At 33.7% G+C, this 24,901-nt stretch overlaps 2 protein-coding genes across 2 annotated transcripts in view; one reads left to right on the top strand and one right to left on the bottom strand.

Annotated features, from left to right (window-relative positions):
* The window catches only part of LOC133182043 (TATA-box-binding protein-like), a 48,396-nt gene that overhangs the window by 11,857 nt on the left and 11,638 nt on the right, over nt 1-24,901 (bottom strand). Inside the window, exons 2-7 of the mRNA XM_061316750.1 lie at nt 14,679-14,914; nt 14,233-14,412; nt 11,969-12,032; nt 9,455-9,558; nt 9,241-9,335; nt 8,976-8,983 (exon numbers count right to left, since the gene is read on the bottom strand). Of these exons, the coding sequence (XP_061172734.1) occupies nt 8,976-8,983; nt 9,241-9,335; nt 9,455-9,558; nt 11,969-12,032; nt 14,233-14,412; nt 14,679-14,914 (687 nt within the window). The remainder of the gene's footprint in view (nt 1-8,975; nt 8,984-9,240; nt 9,336-9,454; nt 9,559-11,968; nt 12,033-14,232; nt 14,413-14,678; nt 14,915-24,901) is intronic.
* On the top strand, nt 322-1,849 carry LOC133183458 (UPF0669 protein v1g209471-like). Its single transcript, XM_061318417.1, has one exon. It carries the CDS (start codon nt 519-521, stop codon nt 1,086-1,088), a length of 570 nt encoding a protein of 189 aa, XP_061174401.1. The 5' UTR covers nt 322-518; the 3' UTR covers nt 1,089-1,849.

Below are 24,901 nucleotides of genomic sequence, written 5' to 3'. Positions count from 1 at the left end.
GCGGTTTAATTAAACACGCTTTCTTCATAAACTTTCACTTTCATGTTTTGGTTTGATGACGTCATCAACGGTTACTATATATAAAATCGTACCTTGACTTATTCGTTATACAAAATAAATAAATTCGAATTCCAGTAATAAAATCCTCAATAAATAATTGAGTGATTATGATAATTTATAACGTATGGGCTTTCTTGTTACTTAATGCACAACAGAACTATATAGAATGGATAATTATTATCATAGATTGTATATCGAATATTCCAAGAACGATTACTTCATTATGTTAGTTTCTCTTTCTCTAGCTCGGGTGTACATCCTTTTGGAATCTGAGAATTATAATAGTTAGAATTAATCCACGCCTTATGTAAGATGTGATTTGTGTGTATTATACTCTGTTGGAGTAAAACCTTCCTACGCACTGTTTAAGTCTGCAGCGATAACACAATCTGTAGTGCTCATTTCCATACCACTTTTACTCAACACTCTGGTTCGATTTTCTCCACCTATCATTCAGGATGGAGGCTTGGGTGCATTATGGTTTCAACATTCTCTTGCACATTCTAATAGTGTCATTAGTTTTACTGAAGTGTTATGGTGAAGAATTTCTACAAAGCGTTACAGAAGAAGTTTTAGCAGGGAATTACACAATCTATCGTATCAAAAGCCGTGGACGACTGCGACTGGAACTTGTGTCCCATGAAGGTGATGCTGATATTTATGTGTCAGATAGTGAGTCACGTCCTTCATATGAAAATTATGATTTGAAGTCTATTACTTGTGGTGTTGATTTAATAGAAGTGTCTTCCAAAATGAAGAGGCCAGTGGCAGTCGGTGTGTTTGGACATCCTTTTTATAGGACCTCGAAGTATACCTTGTCTGTGTACAAACTACCTGATGTAGAGGTGGACTATGCAACATTAGATGCCTTATACAATAGTTATACTGAAGATACATCTGAAAATGAGCAGGATTCCCAGAAATCTAATGATGAACACACATCTACCGAGGACCAGCCCGATGAAGATTCTACCTTGTGGACCATTGTCATAACAATTTTGAAAATACTGTTTGACATTCTATTATAAGTTACATTTGAAGCACTTTGGAAGATACTGAAAATGTCAAAAACATATGATTCCCCAATCCCCATCAACCCAATGCAATATGTGCCCAGAAAGTAGGGAAAGAGGAGTGCTTCTTGAATTCTCCTTTAAGTAATAACAGTCTATCAAATTATTATGCATTATTCCTTCAGGTAGATATGGGCACATGTTGAGGCAAACATGGTTTTCAATTTCTGTTTAATAGAATTGAGCTTCTTACAATATACAGTGTACATGTATTGAATGTACACCTTTACATCTTTATAGACTTTAATTCATTTTATTTAGCAAATTTTCCTGATATGAGTGCATGTAACTTTGGAATAATTCCTTCTCTCTGCAGAATTATTCTCAATTATTTTCTTTACGGTGTTAAATCAGGTCTAAACCAAGCTAAATGCTGTGTATGTTGCCGGCATGGATTTTGCTAGCAGCTGCTCAAACAAAACAGAGAAATTATGTAGAATTGTATCTTGATCACTCGAACTTATATTTTGCTACAAAGAACATTCTCTTCATAGTGTCTGTCTTGAGATTTTCATCTAACAACGGGGTTGCAATTATATCTAATAATCTTAGATCATTTATACATTGTTTGCAATTAGAGGGATTCATTCTTGAAGTATGACAATTTTATTATACCCTTAACACATGATTCAAAGTAACTATATTTTTAACATTAAGATCAATATCTATTGAGAATTGCACAGACATTTCTTACCTAAATAAATTTTTTTTTGTTTTGTTCTGTTTTCTTTTTCTTTTTTTTCTTTTTTTCAAATCATCACTGCAAGCCAATGTTTTGGTTTTTTAGCTCACCTGAGCCCCAGGGTAGGATGGCAGACATAAAATTCCGTTTCAAGAACAGCAAAACCATGATTAGTTATATGAATATAGAACCATCCTCAGAAAGTTTAGATTCAATTTCATTCAAAACATGGCAACTGGGGATAGGTTATGCCTAGAACAGTTGATCAAAGCTTTACGTATGAATATATAGAAGAAGAAATCTGCTGACAAAGAACAGCAGGGCCATATTGACTCAGGTGAGCGTTGTGGCCCATGGGCCTCTTGTTTTTTTTTGGGGGGGGGGGGGGGGGGGTTGATTATGAGTCTGCACAAGTCAGACTTGAAAAAAACAAACAAATAAATAAATGGTTACACTGCAAAAAAAAAATAAACAAATAAATAAACATTTCAAAGAAAAAATTATGCAATGATAATTTTCTTTTAACTTTTTATGTATAAACTTTGCTTAAGTCATGAGAACTCTATGACTATAAGCATGATGAGAGAAGAATGAATGAGGTTGCTGATGGGAGTAATACCCCTTGTTGGGCATTCAGTATATCCCATCGAACTTGAATTAAAGACACCACAGAGTTTGACACATCTGTTTCATATTTATACATGTTATACTAGTGAAAGACATTGATGGCAAACTGACAACTAAACTTTATAATAAATGTGATGACTTCAACGTTTTAGTCTTAGTCTTTTTAGATATCAAGCAGTCTTAATATTTATGTAACAATATAACATGTGGAGTTTATGTCTCCCATTTGATTCAATACATGAGAGCATGTTCTGCATCCAAACAATTTCTAAAATGATGCAGGCTATTGTCAAATAAGTTGATGATACAAGGATATCTACAATCTCATTTAAATTCAACATTTTGCAAATTCTGTTGTTGATGCAATGACCTTGTTTGCAAATACAATCTGTTGTTAAGTTGAATGACATCTTTCATGATACATATTGTTAGGCCATTATTGTCACTCTGATTTGTCTGTGGATTTTTCCATTCACCCTATCATGGCAAGGAGCACATGGCTGGTGTGACCAGTCGACAGGGGATGTTTACTCCTTCATGGCATCTGATCCCACCTCTGTTTTCAGAGGTCTTTGTTGGATCTGCTCATAATTTGTATTGTTTTTATGAACTTGGGAATGATAGCTATTCGTCAACTTCCATATAAAGATGCACAAATGGATGAACAAATAGATAAATTGATTCCAATAAACCTCTCCTGAATCTTGATCAATGTAGATCGATGCAATGATTAATTGAAGCAAAATGAGAGAAAACATGGAAAAGAAAGAGTGGAAATATTTTACTCTGGGTAATTTTTGTGATTAGAGCAAAATTAAGCCCAAAATGAAATGTATAACTCATATATAATATATGATCAGTCTATTTCCTTTATTATGCAATATAATCCCCACATGTAAACAAAATTGAAAAAAAAAATTCCTGGCAAATTGTTCCACATTTACAGTACAAGGAGTTGATGCAGTTGATACATTTAATTTCAATTGCACTACAGTTACTGCACACCCACAGGATAAGTCACTCAGATGACATATTGCTATATGTTTTTGTCCATTTTCATGCGTTGTCCATTATGCTTTAAGGTTTGAACATTTTCAGCTTCTCCTCTAAAACCACTGCACCCTTTTCAACCAATTTTGGTATATACATGTATCATCTATGGGCAGAGGGAACAAAAACTGTGATTTTCATTACATCTGTCCCCTGGGGCCTGAGGATGTGGCCAGAATCAGTAAAACTAATGAACTCTTCTAAAATCTTGTGTACTCCTGAACATCAAGTAACCTGTTGGCATCACTATAAAAAGCAATAAGCCCTCTATCAAAATTATGAAATTCATGACCCCAGGGGTGGGAATTCTAGTGTTAGGGTAGGGCTAAAATGATCATATAGTGAAAATGCTTTAATTCTTTGAAAATCTTTTCTGCACCGAGGTATATACCTTTCAGAAAAATGTGACACACCTTCTACCTAAGATGCATTAATTGGCCAATTTTGATGATTCTGGGTCTAATAGATTTCCAGTTATGAGACGGACAGGATTTTGCCATATTTGGCCATATCATTTAAATTAAAGGTCACAGCGACCTACTTTTAATGTGAGATTTATAAACTTTCTATCAAAAATGTATCAGCTGACAAAAGTTTGATTATTCTAGGCCTCACAGTATTAAAGTTATGAGCTGGACATGAAAAAGCTAAAAGACAGACAAACGCTTACGAACATCATTCCATAAGTATTGTCTTACGACAGGTGTATAAAAATTACATTCCAGCATTGTTCTTCTCATGAAATTCCTGAAGATATAGCATATCTAGTGCTTTTGCAATGGTCTATAACACATCACTTGGCATAGCTTGATGTCACAATAACCATTTGAGTAAATGGAAAAATTATTTTAGAGAATATCTTTGAAATATTGTGTGATTGTTTGCATTAACAAGAGGTCCATTGGCCACAAAAGTAACTTTAGCCCTGCTGTTCTTCATCAGATTTCCAAAAAGAATTCTATATTCCCATGAAAAATCCCATATTGTAGGCCCACTCTCTCTCTAAAGGATAACACGATTACTTAACCCTTTTACAGTGGAGGTAGGAAATGTCAATTAGCTGGTGGCAAGGTGCTGTTCAACATACTGGGATATTGGTCACTGTAGATTTTTAAGGTACACATGAAAAAGAAGTCCTGGTGAAATATCTTCCTAAATATTTGGTGCACCACGCTGATAAAATTCAGGAGATGCTAGTTATCTTGAGTTACATTTTTGTAGATATCTTCCACTAAGCTGACTCTTCTTCTAATAAATTCAACCATTTCTTTCTGATAAACCTTTACTTTCGGAAGTCTAAACATTCCGAATAAGATGACTAACTTTCTGTAGTGCAACCATTGGCAATACATTGTACTTTCAGCATATTCATTTGAATTAATTCAAAGAATAATTCAATTGTCACTAGCATAAACAAGAGATGTTTGTGAAACACTTATGCCCCCCCCCCCCCCCCCCCAATAGTTGGAATTTTTCAAAGTCCAAGGAGCATAACTCTGTCAAAAAATTGCTCGATCAGACCTAGAACAAAACTTGACCTAGATATTCTTATGATAAATCTTTATACCAAATTTCATATCAGTATGTGCAACCTCTGCAAAGAAAATGAATGGAAACTGCAAATAATTTGAATTTTTCAAAGTCCAAGGGCATAACTCTGTCAAAAATTGCTTGATCAGACCCAAAACAGAATTTGACCTAGATATTCTCATGATAAATCTGTATACCAAATTTCATTTCAGTATGTGCAACCTCTGCAAAAAAAATGGACACTGCAAATAATTGGAATTTTTCTAAGTACAAGAGGCATAACTCTGTGAAAAATTGCTCGATCATATCCAAAACAGAACTTGGCCTAGATATTCTTATGATAAATCTGTATACCAAACTGCAAATGATTGGAATTTTTTGAAGTACAAAATGCATAACTGTCAAAAATTGATCAATCATACCCAAAACAGAACTTGACCAAGATATTCTTATGATAAATCTGTATACCAAATTTCATTTCAGTATGTGAACCTCTGCAAAAAAAAAAAAAGAATGGAAACTGCAAATAATTGGAATTTTTCTACGTACAAAAGGCATAACTCTGTCAAAAATTGCTTGATCATATCCAAAACAGAACTTGGCCTAGATATTCTTATGATAAATCTGTATACCAAATTTCATTTCAGTATGTGCAACCTCTGCGAAGAAAATGAACTAAAACTGTAGGTGGACGGACAGACTGGCTGACCGACAGACAGCGGCAAAGCAATATGCCATCCCTTCTTCGAAGAGGGCATAACAATATGTTATGCAAATGATGTGAGATTTCGAACTTTCTTGACTTTATGGCAAAAGAGTAGCAGTAAATTAGATAACCACGAGGTAATCGCAATACATGTACTAAGTATTCACACAACAAATCAGAATGCTTGAATATCATTATGACTATTACGGCCTTGCAATAATGGAGAAGAAAGTGCATTATGTAAAATTTGATCCCTAGATTTAAGCTATTAACTCTAACCCACAATGCATAATTTGAAAAAAAAAAAAGGAAAAAGGAATCCACTCAAGTTAGGAATGTTTGCACACGAATGGTGCAATTGTGGTTCTTGAGACAGTTTTCCAAATTTATTTTCTATAACATCCCATGTAAAACTTTGATCTCCTCTTGTGCCCCATCCTATCCCCAGGAGCCATGATTTGAATAATTTAGAATCTACAGTTCCTCAAGAAGCTTTCACAGAAGTTTCATCTCTTCTGGTCCAGTGGTTCTTGAGAAGATTTTTAATGACCCAACCAATTTTTGCCTTTTCTTGATTATCTCCCCTTGGAATAGGACTTGGCCCTTCCTTTTGAACAATTTTGAATCTCCTTCACCCAAGGATGCTTTGTGCTAACTTTGGTTAAAACTGGCCCAGTGGTTTTTGAGGAGTCAGAAATTTGAAAAGTTTACAGATGGATGGACAGCTAGATGGACAGACGGTTAAAGGCCGAGGTTTTCAACCGGTCGGTTTTCCTCAGGTAAATTTGGTGTGGGGTGGAGCTAAATTGAAACGGCTGAGAAGCCCCGAGGGAACCAAGCTGGCTTGTGTATAGCTACCTATATACACAGTATTACCTGAAAATGTTTTCCTAAGACATTGTTTTACTTCGCGTGTTGGTCAATCGAAATGTTGATCGTCAAATTTCTGAAATAAATCATGCTAATTTTTTTATGTAGACTGATTCCTTTAGTTCAATTATTTTTTAAAAATATATTTGAATAAAGGAGACAATTTTAGTTTAATTTTGTGCATTAATAAATTTCAAATCTTTGGTTGAAATCTGGTGACACCGAGGGAAATAGTCATTCGCAAAACGAAAGTAGAAAAAAGCGCGGTCCTGAATAAGTCTCTAAAACTTAGAAATCCTGTTGGAAGTCTAAATTTTGTAGAAAATATATAATAAATTAGATAAATATTTTCAATATAATTCCTATGTGATTAACCCATGATGCATGTTTCGTAAAAATGGTCATGGCATCCGCGTATTGTTTCTCCGACAGGCAGACGAAACGGGAATATAATCACTTTATCCTACTTTTTTCCTCGGGATCCATAATTCTAAACATAACTTGCACACGCAATGACAGCTTTTATAATACAGCTTATTTCTGTTTAAAACTGGTTATTTTACCGTAACTTTCATCACCACGTCTCGAAGAAATATTACACGTCTTAAAATTTTCAACTTGGACAATATGACTATCTCATAATTATAAAAAAGGAATTATTATTTAAATAAATTACACGATGCTTCCAAAGCAATTCAGTATTTTCTGTTTTAAGTAAAATCGATGTACGTGTAAATTTGGATAATCTATACCGCATTATAGATTGTATAGTGAAATGAACCCCCTTTCTTAATTACAATTTAAATAGATACATGACTGATTTTCTTTTTCATTTATTTAATTATTTGACAGACTGATTAAATATAAATCATATATGGCTAATTACTTTATCATAAAGTAAAAAAAAATCATATCAGCTCTGGCTGCTTCTTTATCACGATGTATGCGGTAGGCATCAAAGACTGAATGTTAATTCAATGATCAGTACGATCCCGAGCCAAGGTATACAAGATATACACAACGGCAGGTAACAAAATGTCAATCAATTTTCAGTATCCAATCTCAGGCTTAATTTCATCTGATTGACAGGGGTTCACAGACCAGGTAAAATTGAGGGTGGTGCTTATTTCCTCCCCCTTTAAATGGACGGACAGACACCATACGATGGGTGATCAGAAAAGCTCACTTGAGCTTTCAGCTCAGGCGAGCTAAAAAAGTAACATAAGCATCAAATAATCATTTCATACATTGCATTCAGTTATAAATCACATCAAGTTTACATACACATACAAATTGAATAATGTGCACTGTTAAGTATGCACACTTTCTGTGATTGATGACACAGTGAAAAGATAATGATCATTGAATAATGTGCACTGTTAAGTATGCACACTTTCTGTGATTGATGACACAGTGAAAAGATGATGATATTCAGTTTAAATGATTGTTCTCTGGCTAAATTTGAATGACCTTGAATATGAATTTCATAGCACTGTTGGCATATTAATTTTAAAAACTTATAAGTCATTGTTTTTTGTTTTTTTTAAGAAGATTTAAGAATACAAAATGTATAAGCAATACAATATAGCTATGTGTGGATGGAAGGGGGTTGCTTCATGTTACATTGTTAGTACATTTCCTTGAATGGAAGATCCAATTTTGACTCTGAATATTTGACACAACTAGCCTACCAAGTGAATCCAAATACTTTATTTATCTATTTAATATTTGTTTTATTTATTTCTTTTTAAATCATTTATTTCTCATCTAGTAACTTTTATTTTTATATAAGTAGGAATCTTTAAAACAGAAGTTCAGTTTTATACTTACATTTAGCCAAGGTTGCTATATATTAATGACATTTTCAAGTACCAGAGAAGTACACATTTTTCTCTGCTTACAATACATGCACTCACATATAAACACAAGATTAACATCAAATCCCCAAAAATCTAACAGTGAGATGCAACACTATAAAAATTAAGCAATACCCCAAAAAATTCTATGTTCTACACTGGACTTAATAAAGTAACATATGAAACATCATGTTGAATCATGGAAGCATAACCATACAAAAAAAAAGATGAATTTCAATTCACTTTATTATAAAAAAGTAATTTTATGTATTACAATAGTTTGACAGCAACCTTTTACATATAAACATAAAATTAAACCAAAGTTTATCTCTTACTAGATACCCTCCTTTCATTGATTATTGATTATGTACAACATTTAATTCAAAATGCAAAAACTTTTACACAGTTCATTTACACTTGTGCCACATTCACACCAAATATCTGTAACACATTCACTGCTTCTTGAACCCTTTCAGAATAGGATAAATATTGTCAAAAGCTTCATAAATCTCTCCTCGAACTTTGGCTCCTGAGAAATATGAAAAGATTAATAGACAGTGATTTATAAATTAAACTGGTTTCAGGGAATAGCATTCTATAATTCAGGCATAGTGGTATAGTATATGGTCCAAAGAATTTGAAAATATTACAAGAGATCATTATCCATGGCATTAACATTTTCTAAGCCTGACAAAAATTATGATTATGCTTGCAAGAAGGATAACTTCCATGACAAATGATATAAAGATATACATGTATATATATTTTTTTTTTGCCGAGTCTGACCTGTGAGTACAACTTTTCCTGAGACAAAAATAAGTAACACAATACGAGGCTTCACCATTCTGTATATCAGTCCTGGGAATAATTCAGGTTCATAGCTGTTAAGATTAAACACACTCAACATCACTCAAAAGTAACTAAATATAAATAATGCAAATTGAGAAAAGGGAACAACATTCTGGATATCCTGAAGTGTGTAAATCTTTAATGATCTTACCTGGAGAACTGACCATGGGTCAAAACCAAACCCTCTAATCTTATAGGAAATTTTACATCACAGCTTCCAACCATGTTCTGAATCTTGAAATCCAAAAACTTTGCCTGTAAAGGATCAGATTATCTTGAGCTTCTTGTACCTAACATGTAGATATGTCAACCAAGTTAAAATGAGTTAACCATTTCACCATACTTGCTTGAAAAATAATAATTTTTATTGAGACCTACTAAATATATTAAATATCAACAAAACAAGTTTTGGAAAGTATATCTTTCAGTAAGGAAGAATCAGGCAGATTTTGGGTGACTAGGCCCCATGAGACAGACTTAGTTAAACTTTTAATCCTCTGAAAGATGCCAATTCACTGAAACTCAAAGTTTGTAATTAAAGCACTCTACAGATATAATTTTTAATACAAATCATTTTTATTCTGGAATGTTTGACCTCTATAGCATTATATTGCAGCCCTGATATATAATTTTTTTTAACATCAGACTTAGGTCTCATATGTTTCATGATAATAGAGCCAGAGGAGTACAATGACATGAAGAGAAAGATCTTTCATAAGTGTGCTTCTGAGTGCAGGGTATAGTTTTCGTTTATTTTCCCCTCAAAAGGATGAAATCCAATAACTTATGTCAGTGGCCCCTATTTCTAAGACCAATTAATAATAAATCTAGATAATTTTGATAGTTTTCATCAATAGAAAATAACAAGAGGCCCATGGGCCACAATGCTCACCTGAATAACTTTGGCCCTGCTGTTCTTTACCAGACGATCTTTTTGTAATACCTATTGTGGCCCCAACCTACCCACGGGGGTCATTATTTTAACAATTTAAAATCTACATTACCCCAGGATGTTTCCATATAAGTTTCAGCAATACTGGCCAAGTGGTTCTTGAGGAGAAAATTTTTAAAGATTTTTCCTATATATTTCAATGTAAAACTTGGATTCCCTATTGTGGCCCCGCCCTACCCCCCAGGGGTCAAGAATTGAATAATTTAGAATTTACGCTGCCCCAGGATGCTTCTACAAAAGTTTTAACTTTTCTGACCAAGTGGTTTGTTGAGAAGAAGATTATTTTTTCTATTTATTTCAATATGAAACTTGGATTCCCTATTGTGGCCGCACCCTGCCCCCGGTGATTTTTCCAATTTAGAATCTACACTACCTAAGGATGCTTCCACATAAGTTTCAGCTTTTCTGGCTCAGTGGTTCTTGAGAAGAAGATTTTTAACGATTTTTTCTATGTATTTCAATGTAAAACTTGGATTCCCTGTTGTGGCCCCGCCCTTCCCTCGGGGATCATAATTTGAACAATTTAGAATCTACACTACCCAAGGATGCTTCCACATAAGTTTCAGCTTTTCTGGCCCAGTGGTTCTTGAGAAGAAGATTTTTAAAGATTTTTTCTATGTATTTCAATGTAATCTTGGATTCCCTATTGTGGCTGCGCCCTGCCCCCGGGGATCATAATTTGAACAATTTAGAATCTACACTACCCAAGGATGCTTCCACATAAGTTTCAGCTTTTCTGGCTCAGTGGTTCTTGAGAAGAAGATTTTTAAAGATTTTTCTATGTATTTCAATGTAAAACTTGGATTCCCTATTGTGGCCCCGCACTGCCCCCCGGGGGTCATGATTTAAACAATTTAGAATATACACTACCCAAGGATGCTTCCACATAAGTTTCAGATTTTCTGGCCCCGTGGTTCTTGAGAAGAAGATTTTTTAATGACCCCACCCTATTTTTGTCTTTTCTTGATTATCTCCCCTTGTAAGAGGGTTTGGCCTTTTATTTCAACAATTTAAACTTTTACTCAAGGATGCTTTGTACCAAATTTGGTTAAAATTGGCCCAGTGGTTCTTGAGAAGAAGTTGAAAATGTGAAAAGTTTACAGACGGACGGACAGACGGACAACGGGTGATCAGAAAAGCTCACTTGAGCTTTCAGCTCAGGTGAGCTAAAAACAACATCTGATGAATAGTTTCCTTAATATTATGAGAAATATTACATTATTGTTGATTGTTTAGATCCTATAACAGCAAAACTTGTTCTGGTTTGTGACCATTTGATGTTTTATGAATTACGATGAAAAGAATGGGTGGGCCTTAGTACAATAGGGGGATATGCATGTCAAGACATTAAATAGACTTAGAAAAACACATTTATATATGATATCCCATGACAATCCCACAAGAACCATATGAATGGCTCGAACCAGGAGCTAGAGTTATCTTCCTTTCATAATCCTGAATACAACCTCAATAGGTGTAGAATTTTTTTTTTTTGGGGGGGGGGGGGGGAGGGGGGGTTAAAATTCAGGTTTGGTAATGGTGTGAATATTGCAAATGATGGTATAATTATTACAGAGTATCAGTATATTGATTGGGGGTCCTAAAACATGTAATTTTCTACTAACAACACATGTAACTTCATTCAATTTGACAGTAATTTATGTGTAGTAAGCAATAAAATCTACAATACCTATCCTTAACTAGGATACTTACAGCAAATCCTAACTTCTGAACAATTCTTGCATACTTTCTTGCTGCAAGTTTTGCCTGATCCTCACTGTATAATAGAAACCAGAAGTCTCTGAGAGACTGTAGCTCTACTGGAAAGCACTTAAGACTTGAAACTAGGACAACAGCAATAAAAAGAATAATGATCTTTGGTTTAGTCTCTTTGTGTGGCAAGTTTTATAGCCATAGTTGCCAACTCACCCGATTTCGTCGGGTTACACCCGATTTTTTTTACCCTTAACCCGATTATTTTTTATGACACGGCGGGTCATGCTTTTCTCCCAATTTTTGCCGAACAATCCGAAAATCTCCCTATTTTCAGATTTGGTTCATATATTAGGTTGCACTTTTAACTTCCAGTTGCAACCCAAGCTTGGATCTATGTAAACAATGCCGATGGCGATGTTCAGTAGGCTGTTTACCAGTAAATTATCATTGCAGGTGTTAACAATTACCTGGGAGTTGTTTTGACAAATCAAAGTTTGAAGTAAATTTAAAATGGCTTCCGATAGAACTATAGATCGTTTTCAGGCCCAGCAGAAACAAATTGAACCAAGAAAAAGAGAAACGATATATACATGTATGTACATATCAAGGACTCTTGGAAAACAACTTTCATTAGATAAAATAAAGTGATCGAGGATAGTGTAGAACTGTACATTTAATACATATTGCACTTGTTAATTAATTTGGGAGAGGAAAAATAACTTCAAAACCAAAACTGGAATACTTTCAAATTTAACACAAACATGTGCTTCAAATAAGCAATGCAGATTCTGAAAAGGCTTTCTTTTAAGAAAAAAGCACACTTAATTCAGGTCAATACTGAATATTGAAACCTTCAATGCTCTTTTAACATGTAAATTTAATCAATATATATTAAATTTTTGTCATTGTACATTGTAAGTTAAAGCCTCTGTTTAATAAAAGAATTCTCAATACTTAAATACTAATAAAATATATATGTTATAATTTAATCATGGTAGATATGTCCTGAATGTCGTTACACGTTATGACCACATTTTTTACTTTCCAAATCTGGTCATGACCAGATTTTTCCATGTTGGAGGTTGGCAAGTATGTTTATAGCAATCTAACTAAAACTGTAGTAAGAATAGCTTTTTGAAAGAATTTCAGGAAATTTCTATTTATAGTAATCATGGCAAAACCATTCATCAAAATCAAAAATCAATGAATAGAATTATGTATCACAGTATAATCTACTTGTGTAAAAAAGGTTTATTGAAATCAGACCAAAACTGTACAAAAGGAGCATTTTGAAAGTATTTCACAGAGATTTCTATTTTTAGTGACCATGGAAGCACCATTCATCAAAATCAAAAACTGATAGGGAGGATTAAGTATCTTAGTATAGAAAGTTTTATTAAAATCAGGCCAAAACTGTAGGAGGAGTAGCATTTTGAAAGAATTTCACAAAAAATTCTGTTCTTTGTGACCATGGCAACACTGTTCATCGAAATTAAAAACCAAAATATATAATAATTAGGTATCTTAGTGTAGTTTACTGGTGTACCAAGCAACTGTAAATCACTTTTTATTTGTGAGAACTTTATTTTCGTGTTATTATGTGAGACTGTGGGTACACAAAAATTTTATTCTCATGTATTCTTTTTTCATGAAGATTATATACAGCAATAACCAGAATTCATGAAAATTTTGTTTTATAAATACCAAATAGCTTGTTCATGAAAATTAGGTGTCCAAAAATTTCGTGATCTACAGTACTGTAGACATACTTTTTTTCCATGTGAAATTAATTTACACAATGTATTATGTATTATTAACACTATGTATTATGCGCCAAATTTGTCACAGTGTATTTAAAATGCACTAAGGACATGTAATGACATTCCAAGAAATCAGCGCAATTTTCTACCTGCAGATTGAATAAAAATTGTGATTCCATGGAACTATGAACCCCATGGAAAAAAAATATTTAAAATTTATCGATATTGAACCAAAATGTGGGAGGAGTAGCACTTTGAAAAATCGTTTACAGACAAACAGCTGGATGAATGGATGACAGACACTTTACTTTTGCATAAGCTCCTCTGGTCTCTGATAATCAGAGCTAAAAATGACAGATAATGAGAACAAGGTCACAAGCAAGCAAACAGTACATCATAATTTAACAACTTTTCACTCTTCAAAAGATACAGGTAAATAGTTATAAACATCTCATTTACATATACACATAAAACTAAGGGGAAAAGTCCTATAAAACACACCTTTTTGCTCCTGTGCAGACCATTTTCCCTGAACTAAATATGAGTGCTGTAGTCCTGGGTTCTCGTATCCTCATGATAACGGCAGCAAATCGTTTTGGATTGTATTCTGCATTTCTTGCATGAAGAGCGATCTTCTTCAGATCCAGTTTACATCCAAGATTTACAGTGCATACAATATTTCTGAAAGAAATAGATTTCTGTATAGAAGTCTTCTTTTATATGTGTGTTAATTCAATACACCAATAAGCATGTTTTAGGAGCATTCTGGGATGATTATAAATCATTCAGATAATTTTATGTTTAAGTACACAATTTTTTCCTTATTTAGGGAGGAATATAAATGGATCAATTGTTCAAATATTTTGAGGTAATAAGAAATATACCTCTTATGTGTGGGAGTATGAACAAAATTGATAATGATACTGTTGAACATTAATAAGACATACTGTAACTGTGGTCTAAGGGGGACCATTCCAGCTCCACCTTCTGATGCTGGGGTTGCTGGTGTCATAGGCCCTCCTGGAGTTATTGGGGGCCCTCCAGGGGTGACAGGTACTCCTGGTGTCATAGGGGCCACTGGGGTTTGAGGGGGGTACAAACTTGCATTTGATGGTGGCATTACTGGGTTTGGAGTGGCTCCAAGAGAAAAACTGCTCAAAGCTGCAGGCGACATCATTGGACTCTGCAAATTATGATTAATACACATAATAAAAGACAGAGAAACAAGAGGCCCATGGGCAACATCGCTCACCTGAGCACATTGGCTGGGCAAAAGCACAAATCAGTTCAGCATAGAAAAGATAAGGGTGGGGGGGGGGGGGGGGGGGGCTTGAATTTTAAACTACATGATGATGCTTCCATGTCTATATAACAAATGGCTTTGTTGTACATGAGATTTCTAAAAAAAAATTTCCCATATATTCCTTTGTAAAAATTTGATCCCCCATTGTTGCTCCTCCCTATTCCAGGGGTCATCATTTGAACAAATTTGAATCTACACTACCTGAGTATGCTTCCATATCAATATGACTAAACATAGCTTTTCTGTTCTTGAGAAGAAATTTTTTTCTATATGTTCTTATATAAAATTTTCGATCCCCCATTGTGAGCCCACCCTATATCCAGGGGTAATCATTCGAACAAAATTGAATCTACACTACCTGAGGATGCTTCCATATCAAAATGACTAAACATGATTTTCTGTTCTTGAGAAGAAGATATTTTCCTACATGTTCCTATGTAAATTTTTCGATCCCCCATTGTGGCCCGACCCTATCCCAAGGGGTCATGATTTTAACAAATTTGAATCTGCACTACCTGAGGATGCTTCCAAATAAATATGACTCATCATGGCTTTGCTGTTCTTGAGAAGAAGATTTTTAAAGATTGTTCCTATATATTTCTATGTAAAACTTTGATCCTCCATTGTGGCTCCGCCCTACCCCCGGGGGTCATGATTTGAACAAACTTGAATCTTCACTACCTGAGGATGTCTCCAAATAATTATGACTCATCATGGCTTTGCTGTTCTTGAGAAGAAGATTTTTTAAGATTTTTCCTATATATTTCTATGTAAAACTTTGATCCTCCATTGTGGCTCCGCCCTACCCCCGGGGGTCATGATTTGAACAAACTTGAATCTTCACTACCTGAGGATGTTGCGATATAATTATGACTCATCATGGCTTTGCTGTTCTTGAGAAGAAGATTTTTAAAGATTTTTCCTATATGTTTCTATGTAAAACTTTGATCCTCCATTGTGGCTCCGCCCTACCCCCGGGGGTCATGATTGGAACAAACTTGAATCTTCACTACCTGAGGATGTCTCCATATAATTATGACTCATCATGGCTTTGCTGTTCTTGAGAAGAAGATTTTTAAAGATTTTTCCTAATGTTCCTATGTAAAATTTTCGATCCTCCATTGTGGCACTGCCCTACCCCCAGGGGTCATGATTTGAACAAACTTGAATCTACACTTCCTGAGGATGCTTCCATATAAATATGACTCATCATGGCTTTGCTGTTCTTGAGAAGATTTTTAAAGATTTTTCCTATATATTTCTATGTAAAACTTTGATCCTCCATTGTAGCCCCTACCTACCCCCAGGGGTCATGATTTGAACAAACTTGAATCTTCACTACCTGAGAATGTCTCCATATAATTATGACTCATCATGGCTTTGCTGTTCTTGAGAAGAAGATTTTTAAAGATTTTTCCTATATATTTCTATGTAAAACTTTGATACTCCATTGTGGCTCCGCCCTACCCCCGGGGGTCATGATTTGAACAAACTTGAATCTACACTACCTGAGGATGTTTTCACATGAGTTTCATCTTTCCTGACTCTGTGGTTCTTAAGAAGAAGATTTTTAAAAGATGCTATTCATTTTTCACTTATTCTTAATTATCTCCCCCTGAAAGAGGGTGTGGCCCTTCATTTGAACAAACTTGAACCCCCTTCACCCAAGGATGCTTTGTGGCAAATTTGGTTGAAATTGGCCCAGTGGTTCTGGAGAAGAAGTCGAAAATGTGAAAAGTTTACAGACAGACGGACTACAGACAAAATGTGATCAGAAAAGCTCACTTGAGCTTTCAGCTCAGGTGAGCTAAAAAAGTTGAAGACAGAGGTATAAACCTGCTTTGAACAGTTTTTGAAAACTCTTTGGTAATTAAAATTTAAAGGGAAATAAATAAGCAAATAAAGTGATTCCTAGTTATAAACAACAAAACTATCACTTTCTAGAAATTAATAAAAATATGAGAAAAGCCAAACAAACACTTATAACCTACATAATGGCAGAAATGCCACACTTAGTAATAAACACATCTATCATTGTCAAAGTCCTGGCTCTAATAGCTGCAGAACTGTAGCTCTCTGGTTGAGAAAATACAGACGGACAAATCAGAGAGCTCAGATCCAAGCATTGTAAAAAAAAAAACGACTTATGACAAAGCATATCTGTCAATTACCATATATTTTTCTCCTATTCCGGAAACTTTATTTACCAAAAACTCAGGCATGTTATTTTAGCATGATCCCAACATGAGTGTCAGTCACAGTCAGATGTGAATTTTCAAAACTGACATTCCAGTGCCATATAGGGCTTTTGGAGCCATTGAAAGTTAAAGTATCAATAGCAAGAGTAAAATACATTGTTAATTAACACATACATTGCTTTAAGCAGGGATACACATATAATTCAAGAAATAATACCCAAAGCGAGCAACAAAAACAGCACTGTAAATAATGAAGGTTTTTACGATGCTTGGATCTGTAGCTCTCTGTTCTGTTTGTCTCTGAATTTTCTTAACCAAAGAGCAGCTACAGTTCTGCAGCTATGGCTATAACTGCATGGTTTCTATACATTTGCCCACAGAATGCAGGCAAGACTAAATGCAGTAAACTGCTGAATCAACCCCCCCAAAACCACTACACATACATTAAAATTGTAATAAAATAAATTGTCTATAAATTCTATTTGGGATGCTTGACCCAAAATCATGGGATGGGTTTTTACAATTTTTTCGTTAATTACTCCTCTTCCATTGAAAATCTCTCTTGAAGAGGGGACCACCTGTTAGGATCCTGTTTGTTTTCAAAATCCTTGAGTATTTTATATACTGGTAGATGGGTAATTTCTAAAACTTAACAAACCAGAAGTCTCTGTCGAGACTGTGGCTCTACTGGTTTGTACTTATAACAATTAAGGAAGAGAAAAGTAGCACTTGGACTTGAAACTTTGCAACAGCAATGAATAAATAGTAATCCTTGTTTTACTCGCTTTTTGTGGCAAGATGAATTGCAATCAGACTAAAACTGTAGAAGGAGTAGCCATTTAAAAGAATTTAGAGAAATTTCGATTTTAGGTACCACGGCAACATTATTCATCAAAATCAAAAAAAACAAACAAACAATTAAAACAATTATGTATCTCAGTGTAGTCTACTTGCATGCCATGTTATATTAAAATCAGACCAAACTGTAGGCAAATCAGTATTATGAAAGTACATCAAAGAAATTCAATTTTTTTGTAACCATGGCAACACTTCATCAAAATCAAAAAATTGATACACAGAATTATGTATCTCAGTGTAATCTACTTGTGTGCCAAGTTATATTGAAATCAGGTGAAAACTGTAGGAGGAGTAGCATTTTGAATATATTTTACAGAAATTTCTATTTTTAGAAACCATGGCAACACTGTTCACCGAAATCAAAAACAGATATTCAGAATTATGTATCTTAGTGTAGTCTACTTCTGTGCAAGTTTTATTTAAATCAGACCAAAACTGTAGGAGGAGTAGCATTTTGAATGTATTTCACAGAAATTTCTGTTTTTAGTAACCATGGAAACACCGTTCATCGAAATCAAAAACCGATACACAGAATAATGTACCTTAGTGTAGTCTACTTGTGTGCCAAGTTATATTGAAATCAGACCAAAACTGTAGGAAGAGTAGGATTTTGAAAGTATTTCACAGAAATTTCTATTTTTAGTAACCATGGCAACACCGTTCATTGAAATCAAAAAATGATACACATAATTATGTATCTTAGTGTAGTCTACTTCTGTGCCAAGTTATATGAAATCAAACTTTAACTGAAGGAAGAGTTGCATTTTGAAAGTATTTCACAGAAATTTCTATTTTTAGAAACCATGGCAACACCATTCACTGAAATCAAAAACTGATAAACAGAATTATGTATCTTAGTGTAGTCTACTTGTGTGCCAAGTTATATTGAAATCAGACCAAAACTGTAGGAGGAGTAGCATTTTGAATGTATTTCACAGAAATTTCTGTTTTTAGTAACCATGGCAACACCGTTCATCGAAATCAAAAACCGATACACAGAATAATATACCTTAGTGTAGTCTACTTGTATGCCAAGTTATATTGAAATCAGACCAAAACTGTAGGAAGAGTAGGATTTTGAAAGTATTTCACAGAAATTTCTGTTTTTAGAAACCATGGCAACACCGTTCACTGAAATCAAAAACTGATACACAGAATTATGTATCTTAGTGTAGTCTACTTGTGTGCCAAGTTATATTGAAATCAGACCAAAACTGTAGGAGGATTAGCATTTTGAAGGTATTTCACAGAAATTTCTATTTTAAGTAACCATGGCAACACCGTTCATCGAAATCAAAAACCGATACACAGAATTATGTATCTTAGTGTAGTCTACTTGGGTGCCAAGTCATACTGAAATCAAATCAAAACTGTCGGAGGAGTAGTATTTTGAAAAATTGTTTACAGACAGACAGACGGACAGACAGACGGACGGACGACGGACAACTTACTATTGCATAAGCTCTTCTGGTCTCTGACCAGTAGAGCTATAAATGAAAATCATATCAGAATGAAGGTGTTATACAGTTATATGCTATATACAGGTCCAGCACAATTTCTTGATTAAGCTATATAGCTTGAATTAGCTATATAGCTTTATAGAGCTATTCAGAATAACTTGATTAACTGTAAATCACTTTTTATTTGTGAGAACTTTATTTTCACATAATAACACGAGACAGAGTGCTCGCGAAAATTTCATTCTTGCATATATTAGTATTTCTAAATATTATATAGAGCAATACACACGATTCGTGAAAATTTTGTCTTGCTAACAAAGAGTTTATGACTATCTAGCAAAAATTAAGTGATCTACAGCAGACTTGTCAAAATCTGTCGGTCCTGTCTGTAAGGCCTGGTAAAAAAATTGTCTGGACTGATAACTTTCAAGAAAATGTTGGTCCAAATGACTGTTTGAAAAAAATTGAGCATGACCCAAATTTTAAAAAGATCGGGATCGGGGTGCGTACGTGAATGTCACAAAAAAGAAGAAATGGCCGCATGATGACGATGGTCGATTAAATTTATTACAGCCAGGGACCTATATACTACTGTATATATGTCCCTGTTACAGCAAAGACGTAAAACATGTCATTTATGTCTTTGATTAAAGACTCTCTATCCTAAGAAAAGAAACTTGTGAGATTGAAGGTTGTTGAAAATAACAAAGGGCATTTTGGTGCAGTTATTTATTTTATTTTCTCAGTGTCAAAATAAGGTACATGTATCTGGTCTGACAAAACTTTGTCCAGTCCGACAGAACAATTGACTGTGTCAGACCAAATGTCTGACAGTGATTTCAAAATTCAACAGGTCTGCTACAGTAGCTATTTCATCACACTTTTTTCTTAAATGTGTTATTTTTTCAGCATGTACAAAACAGGTCTGGCACTATCTCTTGATTTAGCTATATAGCTTGATTTAGCTATATAGCTTTATTAAGCTATTCAAAATAGCTTGATTTAGCTATTTTATCACACTTTTTTCTTAAATGTGCTATTTTCTCAGCATCCACAAAAAGTCGCATCTTGGTGCAGTGATAATATTCAACCTTGAACTCTTCTGAAAATAATGCATGTAAAAATCACTCATCAAATTGAGTCTCCTTAAGAGACTTTGTACTCAAAGTTCTAAATGTTTTGAGGCTATATAAAGCAATTGATACAGTTACTTCTGCAATGAAATTATAAAGGAGGCCAATTATGGTCAACAAGATAATTGATTGGTAATAATTCAGTACAATGAGAAGCAATCATACTTATCCATGCCTCAACGCACACAAGGTAGTGTACAGTTACTCAAACAATGGAAATACATCTTTTGCTTAAAAGTATTCAAATGCTGCAATGTTAGAACTATCTTTGATTTCGGTTGTTGTTTCGTTAGCCCATAGTACATATATGAATAGTCAAATACTTGTGACTTTTTGTCTATTTCTTGCAAAAAACATTTTTGTGAAAAACTGTATAAAAATAGCTTTATCAAGCTATTTTGAATAGTTTAATAAAGCTATATAGCTATTTCAAGCTATATAGCTAAATCAAGAGATTGTGCTGGACCTGCAAAAAGTCGCACCTTGGTGCAGTGATAGTATTCAACTTTGAACTCTTCTGAAAACAATGTAAAAATCCCTCTGTCATCAAATTGCATCTCCTTGAGAGACTCTATACTCAAAGTTATAAAAGTTCTGGGGCTATATATATAAAGCAATTGATTTGTGACCACATAGTTACTTCTTAAATGAATTTATAAAGGAGTCTATTCTGGTCAACAAGATGATTGGTAATAATTCAGCACAAAGTGAAGCAATCATACTTATACATGCCTCAATGCACACAAGGTGGTGTACAGTTATCCAAACAATGGAAAAACATCTTTTGCTTAAGGTTTTGCCAAAGGTCAATATGTCCAAAAATTTATTTTTACAATAGCTCCAAAACTATGTGGTTTATAAAGTTAAAACTTTTACAGTTTATAAATATATCATTGATTAACAGATAGAAAGTATCACTTGATAACAAATACTTTAAGAAAATATTTATCGAGAAAAATTCTTTTTAAAAAAATGCATATATTTTTAAAAAAAACACCAAATTAATTCCGTACTTTTAATGAAATCCATCATTGCAGAAACAATATATGTTTATCAACGAAAGGCAAGTTGGACTTCGATAGTCTCTGGAAAGTTGTTTTCCCTGTTTATTTTGTCCAAATGTTAAGATCTGAAACCGAAAATACATTGCAAATGGTGGGTTTTATAGGGGTCTTGTCTTTATACATGTCATGCTTTCAATAGCAGCCTTTCAGAGACCATTCACGTCCAACTTGCCCTTCATTGATAAACATATATTATTTCTGCAATGATGGTTTTCGCGTAAAGTACAGAATCAAGCAAGTGCATTTTTTTTAAGTATGCACATTTTTTGAATTTTTTTTTTCTCAAATTTTTTTTTTTTTTTTAAATATTTGTTTTCATTGACAAGTGATACTTTCTATCTGTTAATCAATGATATATTTATAAACTGTAAAAGTTTTAACCTTATACCTCACATAGTTTTGGAGCTATTGTAAAAATAAATTTTTGGACATTTTGACTTTTGGCAAAACCTTAAAAGTATTCAAAAACTGCAATGTTAGAACTATCTTTATATGGGTTGCTTTTTGATAATCTATAGTACATATATATATGAATAGTCAAATACTTGCGACTTTTTTTCTAATGCATATAAATAGCTTTATTAACAGAGCTCCACATAAGGTGCGTATTTGCAGAAATATGCATTGAAAATTAAAATTGGGTGTACAGTTATGCATTAGCATTCGTAAATAAGCAATACACTACAAAAGAACTTCGTACAATGGATTGAATAATACAAGACAACTTAGCTAATAATATGAATTGAGGTTAGCTCAGTGTTTGATTTTTCTCAAAATGAAATATTGATTTAAAAGCGTTTTAATAACCAGGAATATTCTAGTAATGGTGACGACGATTTTCAGTTCGGGAGGAATTCAAAGATTTAGATAAAAATTTATTTCTTTAGATAAAAGGACTATGCACTATAGGCATATTTACTTTCAAAACACAAAAGCTTGTGTCATCTATGTAAGATGATATTGAAACAAGTGTAATACAGTGCGGTCTCGTTATTACGATGTTCATTTTGTCACGGGAAAATATCGTAATACCGAGGGCAACGTAATAAAAGTTCCCAATAAAATCCATTAAAACATCGTTTTGAAAGTTTGTTTTTTTTTGTGGAAGGTGTATTTTTGCCTTTTTGTTCCCTTCTTCTGTTCTAATTCCTAATCAAAACGCTAATACATATATGATTTATTAACAACTTATCTTGAATAGATATCTTCATGGTGATATTTCTTCTATTTCTTTCATTTTAAAAGAAATACGTATATTTCTTATAAAAACTTCGGCGATCTATCGGATCTTCATTTATCTACCGCCATTTCCTTACTTTTACTTTCGTTTCTGACTCTGTAGATAATGCGTTCGTAAAAAATTCAACAAGCCGTCTTCATATTCAATTTATAGTCGTTTACTACATAAAAACAACAATTTTTAGTGAGCTTTTGGGTGTTCAATGAGCTTAGAGCAGCAGTGAACAACTGATGAAAGAGTGTGACTGGCATATTTAAGGACGGAATTTGACAACGTACAAGCTATATGTCAAAATAAATTTAATTTTTTAAATTACTGAACAGAGTTCAATTAGCAGTTCAGCAATTATCGATTTGTATTTCTGCTGACACCTGTGAGGTAGTCCAAGCCACAATCAAAGCTGTTAAAACGTAAGTGAAGTTCAAATTTGGCCAAAATTATGTTTGATACCCAAGCTGTCCATTACCGCAATTTAATTGCAAACGAAATTACACAATACGTGTTTAACATACATGCACAAGATTAAATGTAACCTTTTATTTAATAAATTAATTTTATTTATTAACCAAAGTATAAAAGATAAAATAAACTTTACAGACATAGATAAACTAGAGACTACGTTTATAAATAAACAATTTAAATTTAATTGTTTAACAATGGCTTTGACACGATGTCTCCAGTTCTGCTGACCTCGCTAGAACAGTCAAGGTGTGTGCAGTCAAGCGTCACTAATCACCTAACGGCCCTGCAAGTTAACACTCTGTCAGAGCACAAGTGTTTCAATGTTTATTTAGCGTCTCCTTAAGTGTCTACCGTCGATCAACACTGAATAAACACGGAGTGAAAAAAAATTTTGGACAGAATTTTTACATCGTAATACCGAGTCCCGGCATTTTAGGACATCGTAATAAACGGTTCTATTTTGTATAGATTTGTTAAGAAATGGTTTTGTGCTTTGAATTTACAACGTAATAAGCGTTTTATCTTATAAAACCGTCACCGTAATAACGAGTCCGCACTGTACATAATAAAAACAAAGCTTGTGTCATCTATGTAAGATGATATTGAAACGGTTGTAATACATAATAAAAACAATGTCACACTAGCCAGACAAAAAAAAGTTTATACGGCAATGCTATCAAAGAGTACATGATGTGTTAAAAAGCAGAGGAGACCATATTAAAACCATATAGGAAAAACCAGAAGTCTCTGACGAGACTGTAGCTCTACTGGTTGTATTTATAAAGGAAGATAAAAGTAGCACTTGGACTTGAAACTTTGCAACAGCAATAAATAGAATAATGATCCTTAGTTTAGTCTCTTTTGTGGCAAGATTTATTATTATATCAGACTAAAACTGTAGGAGGAGTAGCCTTTTAAAACAATTTTACAGAAATTTTGATTTAAGTAACCATGGCAACATCATTCAACAAAATCAAAAAACAATAACACCAATTATGTATCTCTGTACTCTACTTGTACGCTACATTATACTGAAATCAGACAAAAAAGTGTAGGAGGAGTAGCGTTTTAAAAGTATTTCAAGAAAATTTATATTTTTAGTAACCATGGCAACACTGTTCATCGAAATCTGAAACTGGTACAGAGAATTATGTATCTTAGTGTAGTTTACTTGTGTGCTAAGTAATACTAAAATCAGACCAAAACTGTAGGGGTAGCATTTTGAAGGTATTTCAAGGAAATTTCTATTTTTAGTAACCATGGCAACAATGTTCATCGAAATCAGAAAATCAATATAAAGAATTATGTATCTTAGTGTAGTCTACTTGTTTGCCAAGTTATACTGAAATCAGACCAAAACTGTAAGAGGAGTAGCATTTTGAAAGTATTTCACAGAAATTTCTATTTTTAGTAACCATGGAAACACCGTTCATTGAAATCAAAAACTGATAC

The sequence above is a fragment of the Saccostrea echinata genome, unplaced genomic scaffold (assembly GCF_033153115.1).
Source record: "Saccostrea echinata isolate AGI-Se365-2 ecotype Australia unplaced genomic scaffold, CSIRO_AGI_Sech_v1 ptg000009l, whole genome shotgun sequence".
Lineage (NCBI taxonomy): Eukaryota > Metazoa > Mollusca > Bivalvia > Ostreida > Ostreidae > Saccostrea > Saccostrea echinata.
Note: the sequence above shows the minus strand (reverse complement) of the source record. Positions and strands in the feature narration are given on the sequence as shown.

Coding starts and splice junctions, on each gene's coding strand:
- LOC133183458 (XM_061318417.1), top strand. CDS start 519: ATGGAGGCTTGGGTGCATTATGGTTTCAACATTCTCTTGCACATTCTA.